Source organism: Xyrauchen texanus, chromosome 21 (assembly GCF_025860055.1).
Source record: "Xyrauchen texanus isolate HMW12.3.18 chromosome 21, RBS_HiC_50CHRs, whole genome shotgun sequence".
NCBI classification, from domain to species: Eukaryota; Metazoa; Chordata; class Actinopteri; order Cypriniformes; family Catostomidae; genus Xyrauchen; species Xyrauchen texanus.
Genome location: NC_068296.1, coordinates 38,305,140 through 38,317,558, shown reverse-complemented (window position 1 = coordinate 38,317,558; position 12,419 = coordinate 38,305,140). Strand labels below are relative to the sequence as shown.

The 12,419-nt window shown below is 43.0% G+C and overlaps 1 protein-coding gene across 1 annotated transcript in view; it reads left to right on the top strand.

Moving 5' to 3' along the window:
- Positions 1–12,419, top strand: part of LOC127661713 (spondin-1-like) — a 262,735-nt gene that overhangs the window by 235,164 nt on the left and 15,152 nt on the right. The window contains exon 8 of the mRNA XM_052152544.1: positions 1,498–1,699. Coding sequence (XP_052008504.1) covers positions 1,498–1,699 — 202 coding nt within the window. The remainder of the gene's footprint in view (positions 1–1,497; positions 1,700–12,419) is intronic.

The window sequence follows — 12,419 nt, the reverse complement described above, 5'->3', positions numbered from 1 at the left end:
ACGTGATTTAAAAGAAAACGGGACTCATCAGACAAGGCTTCACCTGTGAGTGGTCATAATGTTTTGACTCATCAGTGTATAAGGATGTTTAAATATTTTTTACTGGAAAAATGCTGATTAAGAATAGAATCAAGTCGAGTAATTTTTATTTGTATAGCACTTTCCACAACACAGATTGTTTCAAAGCAGCTTTACATAAAATGAATGTTATATCTGAGTCATCATTGTGCATCAATATTGAAAATCAATATGAAGTCAATATGAAACAGTGTTCACAACCATTTCTGTTGTCATTTGTAAGTGAAACATGATATGAATTATTTAAAATGAAAAGATGCAGGGTGTGACCTAATTTGTTCCCATTATGGATTGATATGCTTGTGAAAAGTGGGTGTTTCAAACAAGAATGGAGCCAACACAAAACATTGTTTTTTTTTTTGTTTTTTTCTGCTAATCACTGTTCACCACTGAATCAGGTTCAGCCACTCACCAATTTTCATTGGCCTTTTCTGAATAAAGCAAAGGTGATTGGGGCTCTCAAGATCGAACCCCTAGTGTCACTACATCGACACAACGTCTCGTTCCCTCCAACAGAGAACAGAGGTTACATCAGTAACCAAGACGTTCCAATGAACATTCGCAAAGTTGCGTGGTTGGAAATATTTGTATTATTTATTTTTTTCTACCTTAGTCTTTCAAAAGGGCAGTTTCTGGATAAATAAATACAGATTTGAATTTGTTGTGCTCTTTGTACATGAATTGAGCACATACCACCTTTCACCCAACTAGTTACCACTTGCACACACACACACACACACACACATACATACTGTATTCACACAAATGCACACAATTCTTATTCTCATGCATCCAGACATTTTTTTTTACGTTTATTTGTATTTCTCATTATTCATAATGGTGATTCTCATTAGATTCTCATTACTGTAATGCAGTTATTATAGGCAGCACTGTATTCATATTCCTCAAACATTCTGGTTAGTTTATGCAAGATTCACGGTGCCACATTTTATTTACACAGAACTGAAGTCTATAACCTAAACTTAAGACTAATATTTTACTGCCCTGCAAGCAAATGTATTATTACTGTAATATAATGATTTGTATTTAATGTTTTTCATCACAATAAGCATAAGACATAGGTAGGACAATAAATACTACCATGATTTAGAAATACTTTATAATTTAAATACATTACAGTAATGAAGGTGACATTTAATTTGCATAACAGTAATGAGAGTGAGATTTTGTGGCATTGTGTTCATGACAATTTAGGGCTTAAATGGTGTTTAACTGTCATGAACATAACATCGCAATACTTATTAAACAATCTAAATGGTCTTAAAACGGGCTTCATTTTCATTATGCAAAATATAAATTATTACAGTATATCTTTCTGATATAGGGGTGAAATATGACCCAGACTTGTTCTTGAGATTCACCAGTCTGTCGATATGTCTTCTCTCTCTGTGTCTGCAGTCGAGCAGCTCCGTCCGCTGAGTTCTCAGTGGACCGAACACGTCACCTGATGTCCTTTCTGACCATGCTGGGACCCTCTCCGGACTGGAACGTGGGTCTGTCATCAGAAAATCTCTGCAACAGAGAGTGTGGGTGGGTTCAGAAGGTGGTACAGGATCTCATCCCATGGGATGCTGGGACGGACAGCGGGGTCACATATGAGGTCAGCGCTCAACAGGAAATACAGTGGGGTCCAACAGTCTGAGACACTAGTAAAAAAGCTTCTATTTTCAATAATTTTCTAAAGAATTTTTTTTTTCTATTACAACATTTTATAGAAAAGTATAATTGAAAAAATTTAAAAGGATAGTTCACCCTAAAATATGAAATTCTGTCATTATTCTAAACCCATATGACTTCTCTGTAGAACACAAAAGGAAGTAATTTAATGAATGTCCCATTAACTGAATTCAATACCATTATGGATACATAGACCCAAATTCCAACTGCTGTTTCGGGTGATCCGATCACATATGGTCAGCCCAAAATAAAGGTCTAAATTGGGTCTAAAACGTTTTGTGATCGGATCACAAAAAACCTATACGAATGTGGTCAAATAATGCATGTGTCCACATCACATTTGAGGTGTAAACGCTAATCTGTCCTGTATGCGTCCAGGCAGCAGTAAAGCGCCACACCTCACCTGTCAATCAACCGCTGCACTAAAACAAGAACTTTAAAAGTAAATAACCATTCGGTCAGAAATGTTTTAAAAGCGAATACATACACAATCAGGAGAGCTTCACAGATCTACTTCAGTGTGTCTGATATCAACACAGATGAGACGTATGAATACCAGAAGCTCCTTTAATACAGGTAATCCACTAAAAAAGCAGACAATTCTGCTGGACATGTTGCTTTTGTGCTTAGATTAAATATCAACTGCATCTGGGAGAAACAGGGCACCACTTTCTTTGTCTTTTCTGGCTTTGTTGTGCATAGTGATTGATGTATGTCTTCATGAATCAGAGACCGTCCCCTCCAAATCCGATCATAAGGAGACGCATTTAAGCGACCAGGTGTGAACAGCGATGTGTCTCACCTGACCACATGTGATCGGATCACCTGAGACGCATTGTAATACAAGGTGGAAAAGGGGCCATGGTGACTCACCATAGTCATAAAAGTAGTCCATGCGGCTTGAGTGTTCTGTGTGATATAAATAAGGCTGTGTTTACACTGTCACAAAAATCAGATTTTCTTCCTCACATCTGACATAGATTGAATATTGTTGCACATGTGTTAACGGAAAAATCTGCATTTGATCTGATTTTTTCCACATCTGATCTGAGCCACTTTCAAATGTGTTTTTAATTCAAATACATATCCGATATCTGGACATCTGACCTACGTCTAAACAAGTATATCTGTTTCCCCATGGCTTTTCTTAACAGCATGTCCTTATGAAGCAGACGTGCCTGTAGGCGCTTGTACAAAAACTCAAAGCTTCACTTGTTGAGGTAGAAATTTTGTACCCACTCCCTGTCGTCAATCTTGTAGACTTGGTCCTACCACTGATGACTTCTAGCCTTATTCGGACGGAAATAGATTTATATGGGGATGTGGATTACTGTAATAATTACCAGAGCTTCTCAGTAATTTTAATCCTGTGCAAATCTGTTATGTTAGAAAATTTCGCCAGTAAAAATTACAGCATGATTTACCTAGTATAAAATGGCCTGTAAAAATAACGTCATGGTTACTGTTGTAACCTTTGTTCCCCGATGGAAGGAACGAGACATTGTGTCGATTGTAGTGACACAAGGGGTCTCCTCTGAGAGCCTTGCGTACCTCTGAACTTGAAATTGGGAAAAGGCCAATATCAAGTCGTGCTTACCAAGGGACTTGCCGTCTACTGCGTCGTGGTTGGCTGCGATAGCAGCAACATACACCTTCAAGGTGGAGGGGGACAGCCTCCCCTCCAGACTCTCCTGCAGGAATGAAAGCACTGACCGAACTGCGCATCTCTGTGGGTCATCACATGTGGAAGAACACCAATTTGCGAACTGATGCCACTTGAGGGCGTAAAGCTGCCTGGTAGAGGGAGCTCTGGCTTGGTTGATTGTGTCTATGACTGCAGGCGATAGACCACTTAAGTCTTCCAAGTCCCGTCCAGGGGTCAGACGTGGAGATTCCAGAGGTCTGGGCGTGGGTGCCAGAGGGTGCCCCGTCCCTGAGAAAGGAGGTCCTACCTCAGGGGAATTTGCCAGGGAGGTGCTGTCGCAAGGACGGTAGGTCCGAGTGGGCCAGTAAGGAGCCACTAAGGTGACCTATTCCTCGTCCTCCCTGACCTTGCACAGCACCAGTGCAAGAAGGCTCACTGGGGGAAATACATACTTGCACAGCCCCCGGGGCCAGCTGTGTGCCAACGCGTCTGTGCCGAGAGGGGCCTCCATTAGGGAGTACCAGAGCAGGCAGTGGGAGTTGTCTTGGGAGGCAAAGAGATCTATCTGTGCCCTACCGAAGTGGTCCCAGATCAGCTGGACCACCTGGGGGTGGAGCCTCCACTCTCTGCTGAGCGAGACCTGTCGCGATAGCGCGTTCGGCATCGTGTTGCGGTAGCCCGGTATGTGAGTGGCGAGCAGCGACCTGAGCCACGGGCGAGTTGTGACATGTGGCGGGAGCGTACGCCGCCTTGGCGATTTATGTACGCTACCATGGCTGTGCTGTCTGAACGGATCGGGGGGCATACGCCGCCTGCAGGGCGCTCGACGCTGGGGCTGTGAGCTGGGTCCAGGTTGAGGTGGAGCTGGCAAGGCTTTTTCGCAGGGGGACGCCTACGGCGAGCAGACGGGGGATGGCCTGCGCTACGACGGCGCGGCATGATGACGGAGATGGCCTCCACGAACTCGTCAGCTCGTCATGCACATCCAGGAATAAAGGTACCGGGGGGGCGTGGCTATGAGCGGTGACCTGGCCCGTGGAACCGATCGAGTAGCTTTGAGTGGGGGACGGAGGTTTCCAGTCTACCTCGCGCTCACGGCGGCCCGAGAAAGCATAGTGAAAATCTGTGCATCAGGCTCAGACTGGGCGAGCGGACCCGAAGGTGGCAGCCCAGACGAGTCATCAGCATCAGACGCCGCTGTGACGCTCTCCGATGCAGTGGCGAAATCATCATCCAATTCCGGAGGCTTGAAGGAGAATGCCAGCTGTCCGCCCAAATGGAACAGATAATGTTTTTTCTACCATATTTCAAATGCATGCAATATGTTGCAGCTAGCTTTAGCGCAGTTTCTAACCTTAGTTCAACACTTTTGCCTCAAACAATGTACATTTACACAGTGGAAGGTGATGGTAAAGCATTCAACTTACATTTGTAAGATGTTGTCTTCCATGAAGGTTCACTAGTTGCCACATTCTCTATTATTTACAATTGTTTTGTCAGACTAGCAGTTAAATCTGCCCCTTTGACTACGGACGGCAAGGTGTGAGCGCTGAGTGCAAGTGTCCAACATTCCACACTCCATTTTGACTGTTGAAAAAGTGCATGATGTGGGTACTCGTATTACACTTCCTTTTGTTGCATTTTCAGAGTTCACGTACTACTTGCACTAGTTACACTTCAAAATGACGGAGAATAGTGCAGAAGTGTGAAGTGTGGGATGTACTTTAAAACTTTTATACTGTTCTTTTAATGCCTTGCTGGCACTTGTATTTTCTCCAGGAAATGCAAATAATTTATTTTCACTGTATTACAGTAAAAAAAAATACAAATACTGTAATACAATAGTTTATTAATATTATCATTTATATTTTGAATTTGAATTGATTAATTAGATGATTGATCCAGTATGAATGATTCATTTATGAATCAGATTGATCTGGTTCTCGAGTTCAACTCACTGATTCAATGATCTGGTTGCAGTAGTTCTCGAGTTAACAGCTCATTTGAGGGAAAGATTATCAGCGACTCTAACACTATTTGAATTTTTTGCATCTATTTTGAAGTTTGAAAGTTCCAGTCCCTGTTAATTGTATTTTCAATATTCTTCAAAATGACTGATGTTGTGTTCATATGTTCAAGTCAAACAGGTTTGGAATGACATGAGTGTAAATGAGAGTAAATAATGACAGAATTTTTGTTTTTTGAGTATGGTCAATGTTTCTAACTGAGATTACATTTGATTAGTGATCTAGACATATTGCAGAATCTAATGTTTTACTTGTTTTATGTATTTAAAAACCTAAAAAAAATATATTATTATCCAGTTTACATGAGAAAAAATTGGATATTGACAATGTTTTTTCAGACATTTGGACTGTACTTTTCCTGTCAAACATGGATTTTTTATAATCAAAAAATTACTAGAACTGCCGTGTGTTTATTTGCAGTGTGTGCTTGGCTTGGCAGACATTCATCCCTTGAGTCTGTCGTTAATATGTGGTTGTGACCAGCACACACACACACACATACACATTAACACAAAACACAACAAATTAATGCATTCTTTCACAAACATGTACAAAGCAATCTGCAGTAAATTCATTCTCCCTGTGTTAATGATGGAACAAAAATGATGATATAATTTTAAACAAGTCATTTGAAAGTTGAAATGGTCCTCTTGGGACCACACATTAATGACTGTAGCTTAATTCTGCCCTCTACTGGTGTGTTTGACTGTGTGAATGTTGCCTTTATTTCACAGAATTTCAAATGAAGACCCCTGGGCTTTTGTGGAATTCATGTTGTGTTTTTAGTCTTGTAATATGGATAAAAACTGTTGGGATGTTAAAACACTCTCTCGTTTACCACCTTAATATGCAGAGAAAACTATAAGTAAGCCATTCTTAGGTTGTTTGTTAACAGGATTGTTCCGTTTTTCTAGAGCTTCTGTTTATATGAGAATCTTGACTAGACCATCACAGCAACAATGTCTTAACAAATAGCATGAATTTGGGGTGTGACTATGTGTCTGTCTGACAAATGGTACGCAGAGGGAGTGGATGGTGTCGCTAGAGACACAGAAATGACACATTTCAGCTTTGAAGAAATATTCTGGTTTAAATACAACTTAAGCATCTATCAACGGTGTCATGTGACATGCCATTGACACAGAAAATACTTTCTAATCATGCCAATTTCAAAATGTTTAAAATATAAACCTGCCACACTGCACCAAAAGTACTGTATAATCATAAAACTATGAAATAAACCTTTAAATCAATTAACAATGTTACTGAATAATCCAAGAAAGTGTTTTAAAAAAAATACAAGCTTCACATTTCTGTTTTTAAACCCTCTTGTATGCTTGCCCCATAGACGTGCATTATATGTCCATTAGAGTAAACATTTATTTATTTATTTTTAATTTTTTACACCAGTGTTGGGCAAATTACCAAAAAAAAAAAAAAAAACTACAAAATATTAATTACTAGGGCTGTCAATCATTTAATAATTTTTATCTAATTAATCACACACATCATTATTTGCTGAGAAAGGCCCCCAAATTAACATAATTCATATAATTAATGCTTTACAATTAAAATATTCATACATATAATACATAGGTTCTATAATAATTATATAATATGAAATACATTCAGTTTGAAATAAGCGTTGATTATACAAAAAATGGCTTAACAACTCAATATATTGTTTGTTTTATTCTCATATCATTGAACGAGCCTACAGTTGACAACAATCTGTTTTGCAATTGAGTTTGTCATTGTATCAAGTTCTCACATTATGTGTTCTAACGTTCCGTCTGCACTATTTTTAATTGTTGGCCTATGTATATGTGCGTCCTTAGACGAACAAATTTGGATCATCTCACTGAAAATCAGCATCAAAAACACTGCAGTTTTAAAAGTGCGCTCAGTAACTTTTGTCTTTGTGTCATCTTGGCCTTACTCTGACACCTAGCTAGGGTTGCCACCTATGTCTGATAAAAAACCTGGACAAATCAATGACCCGGCCACCGCTTTGCTCACAAGTGAAAATGTCCATTAGACATTAGACTCAGAAGACACAATTGGTCGTTGTGCAGTAAAATTGTGCATAGTCGTGAATATTTTAAACATCTCAAGTATTCTCACTTATCTTAACTTATAGCTTACCTGGTTGCTTAGATAATGTGCTTGTGCTTGCTTTTGCTTTGCTAAAGAAATAAGTAGAGGGATGACATTAGATTTGCATTTACCATACCTTAGTCACATCTATAGCCACTTTTATTTAGTATGTCTCAATCAGACATTGGAATAACAAAATCATACATAAATGGGCCTTAGCTTACCTAGTCTTCCATCTATACTTGGCGTTTCCCTTTGCTGCAGCTATCAGTGGTTTCTGTTCTTCAATGAATGTCTTGAATTCAGTGCATGACAATTTGAAATTCAATCTGACCTGAAGCTCAGACTTCACCATTGCAACTAACAGTCTGTTTCTTTTATCGGACCAAACATCCTCCATATGACTGAACACTCTTTCTGCATAGGCATTACTGACTGGTATGGAAAAAACAAAAGCAACTACTTTCAACAGCTCAGTGGATTCAGTTGCCTTGCTAAAAAAATTATTTGTTTTAGCATGGTCATCCAAAGCAGTTTTGCCTTCATGTTTAACCAGAATTTTAACTGAGCATACGGAGCAGGTAGCATAAAGTGGGTCGCCTGGTGTTGGCTTTAGCCATGTGGAGTAATTGTAATTTTTCAACCAGTCATTATTAAAATATGTCGAACGTTTCATTTTCTTTTTTACTGGCCTGTCCGTCTTTGTGAACACACTGTCATCTTCGTCTTCCGTCTCGCCACCCATGTTAACGCTAACGAACGACGTTGACGTACAATCTTCTTCACACTGCTTCTCAAATTGCCGCCTGTAGTAACTGGCTAGCTGCCAAGAAGACAGACGCGCTAGATGACGTAGCCTACGTCACGTCACACGTCCCAGAGCCAATGATAGCGGATTCTACACACAAGAGACACGGACCACTCTGTGCACAACGCATAGGCTATTTCAAGTGGAGAGAAAATAGATAGTTGAATATACATATTCACGTAGCCTTTCGAAAACCGGGACATTTAGTGTCCCGGGAGAGTGGATAAATTTCCCGGGACAGGTTATTAAAAAGAAGGACAATCCCGGTAAAACTGGGACAGGTGGCAACACTACACCTAGCGGCATGGATAATCATTAAAATCAATAGTTTTCAGTTTCAGATGTCATTGTAGAAATGTAGTATTCACAGTCAGACATGATTACTTTAATCAATGAGTGAAAGTGTCCAATAACAGGACGGTTACTGAGATAATGCGAGTAGTATTCAGCTGATCATGTGATTGTAACATGGCAGCCCCCATGTGTGGACCCTCTTCATATAGAATAAAACAGCTTTTATAAGATTTCTGATATGACTGTCTTCAGTTTAATGTGAGTGCTAATGATTTCATAAATATATTGCAAAATCAACTTTTTAAATGAGGAAAAAATTACTGAGTGCACATTTGAGGATGCTTTGTCAAGTTAAAAGTAGTGGAAACTTTAAAAAATGCATCTCAAGATTCCTTTATTATGTTGTTCTTCCACCATGAGCTTTTCTCATTCTGTGGCTGCGCTGCTTTTGAGGTTTGTAGAGGCATGCTGCCACCTATTGATGCGGCTCTTAAAAACAATTCAAGCTTGAATTGATCTTATGGTAAGAAATCCATACTTTTGTTAGGGAATTTACGTACGCATGACTGCGCAAGATTAATTGTGTTAATATCTTTCAAACCGGAGAAAGGGTCTGTGTCGAGGAAGAATCAAGACATGGAAGTACGCGTCCTTCAGGTCTACCACCGTGAACCAATCCTGATGCCAGACGCTCGCTAAAATAAGTTTCTGCGTGAGCATCTCGATGCTAGTCTGTGCCGAGCCCGGTTCAGAACTCGCAGGTCTAGGATTGGCCACAACCCACCACCTTTTTAGGTATGATGAAGTAGGGGCTGTAAAACCCCTTCTTCACCTCGGCTTGAGGGACAGGCTCTATCACGTCCTTTCGTAGAAAGCCAGCTGCATTCTTGCCTCTCACCGCAGTGGAGCGGATGCTGTTGAACCTGAAAAAAGCACCGAATGTCACAACTCGCTCGTCGTCTCCTCCTTTGGAGTCTGCAGCAGCTCAAGTCACTGTGAACAACCCACATCCTGGGCCACCTCAACAGCACAGTGGACACGCTGTCGTGACAGGTTACGCTCAGGAGTGTGGAGACTCCCCCCTCAGGTGGTCCTGCTGATCTGGAGTCGATTCGGCCAAGCACAGGTAGACCTGTTCACTTCCCCAGAATCCTCCCACTGCCCACTTTGGTACTCTCTGACCGAGGCTCCCCTCAGGACAGATGCTCTGGCACACAGCTGGCCCCTAGGGCTGCACAAGTATGCGTTCCCCCCAGTTAGCCTACTTGCACAGATGTTGTGCAAGGTCAGGGAGGACGAGGAGCAGATCCTCTTAGTGGCCCCTTATTGGCCCTCCTGGATTTGGATCTCGGACATTATGCTCCTCGCGACAGCACCCCCCTTGTTGAATTCCCCTGAGGAAGGACACTCTTCCTCAGGGACGGGGCACCATCTGGCACCCGCGACTGGACCTCTGGAATCTCCATGTCTGGACCTTAAACAGGATGCGGAAGACTTAAATGGCCTACCACCCGCGTTGGTAGACACGATCACTCAGGCCAGGGCCCCCTCAACGAGGTGCCCTTATGGCCTGAACTGGCGTCTGTTCGCTCAGTGGTGTTCTTCCGAGGTGTAGACCCCCAGAGATGCGCAGTAGAGTCAGTGCTTTCCTTTCTGCAGGAAAAGTTGGAGGGACTGCTGTCCTCTCCACCTTGAAAGTGTATGTAGCTGCTCTATCGGCACATCCCGATGCAGTGGACGGTAAGTATTAGGGAAGCACGATTTGATCATCAGGTTCCTGAGAGGCGCAAGGAGGTTAAACCCCCCCAGGCCGTGCCTTGTTCCCTCGTGGGACATCTCCATGGGCCTTCGGGGAGCTCCCTTTGAGCCCCTTGAGTCAGCAGAGCTAAAGGCGCTCCCTCTGAAGACCGCCCTCCTGACGGCGCTCACCTCCATCAAGAGGGTAAGGGACCTGCAGGCATTCTCTGTCAGCAAACTGTGTCTAGAGTTCGGTCCAGCTTACACTCATGTCATCCTGAGACCCCGACCGGGCTATGTGCCCAAGGTTCCCACAACCCCTTTCAGGTGGTGAACCTGCAAGTGCTGCCCCAGGAGGAGGCAGACCCAGCCTTGGCATTGCTGTGTCCGGTGCACGCTCTTCGCATCTACTTGGATTGCACACAGAGCTTTAGAAGCTCCGAGCAGCTCTTTGTCTGCTTCGGTGGACAGCAGAAGGGAAACACTGTCTCCAAACAGTGGATCGCCCACTGGGTTGTCGATACCATCACAATGGCATACCACGCCCAGCACGTGACGCCCCCTGCTGGCCTACGAGCCCATTCTACCAGGGGTGTTGCGGCTTCTTGGGTGTTGTCTCACGGTGCCTCTCTAGCAGACATATGTAGAGCCACGGGCTGGGCAACACCTAACAATTTTGCAAGGTTCGATAACCTCAGGGTTGAGCCAGTTTCGTCCCATGTGTTATCAGGTGACACAAACAGGTACGTTTGGGTCAGCTGGCCGGGTGTATCACTTGTGCATAGCACCTTTCCCCTCCCTTGAGACGAAGACGTGCGCTCTTTGCCCAGTTGCGTTCGCAAGAAGTGAGAAACATGGACGTTATTCCTCCCTAGCCTAGCGGCCATCGAGTCTTCAGAGAGGCTTGCTGCTGCCCCAGTACGAGCGTCACCCAAGCCCCCATACTGAGGTAAGTGCTCCACATGTGCTGGTTGTCCCCCTAGGCAACCCTGTGTTATGTATATTCCGCTAAATTGTTTCCCTGCCGGTAAACCGCATCTTCCTTGGGCAGAGGGCCCTCTGTCCTTCGTCGCTGTGTTTGTAGTAACTCCTCCCCCCTTGGGTAGGATCTATCACAACGCCACTCTGCACGATGTGCTTCCACACCCCCAGCTTGGACCATATATTTAACCCCCAGCCGAACGATTTTGTTTCTTTTTGGGGGGGGGGGGGACAATAGAGAGAAGGCCATGGCTGGGCCAGCCAGTCCTTATACTCCTGAGCAGTTAGCCATTCCCCTAGGTCCAGTGGACCGCTTCATGCCTGCCAGTGAGTTGGGGGTAGTTATGCGCCGGCTTGCTGCGCTGGCTAAGAGGCACACAGAGGTCTGCCCGTCTCGTACCGCCAGTCTGCGTAACTCGGTTCAGATCTTGTGGCGTTTTCCATTGGGACCACTAGTGTCAACTCATCGACACAACGTTGAGTGTGTGACAGATAGGGAACGTCTCGGTTACTGACGTAACCTCTGTTCCCTGCTGGAGGGAACGAGACGTTGTGTCCCTCCTGCCACAACACTGAACCAACCACTGAAATGGCTGGATCTTTGGCTCCTCAGTGCATACCTGATGAGTGTTTGCAGTGTCACTCCTTTTATACTCGTATGTCCTGGGGAGTGGCATGCAAATTCCACACACCAATTTCCATTGGACTTTTCTCAAGATCAGAGATGTCTGGGCTCCGCAGGAGCGACCCCTAGTGTCAACTCATCGACACAAAGTTGACACAAGTTACTCAGCACTACACATTTCTACCTTACAATGACTCGTTAGTGACTCGTCAACTGTTACAGACATGTATACAGACGTACATATAAAAAAATAACTCATTATCAAATGTATTCTTAATAATATTGTATTTATAACCCAATTAATGTACTTAAAAGTAATTAACTTAATTTAAAGCCAGTAACTGTAATTTGATTGCAAAAAATGTAAATGTACTTTATTTACTTCATAATCAAAGTACTCCCATACTGGTTAATACAAGCTGAAAAATG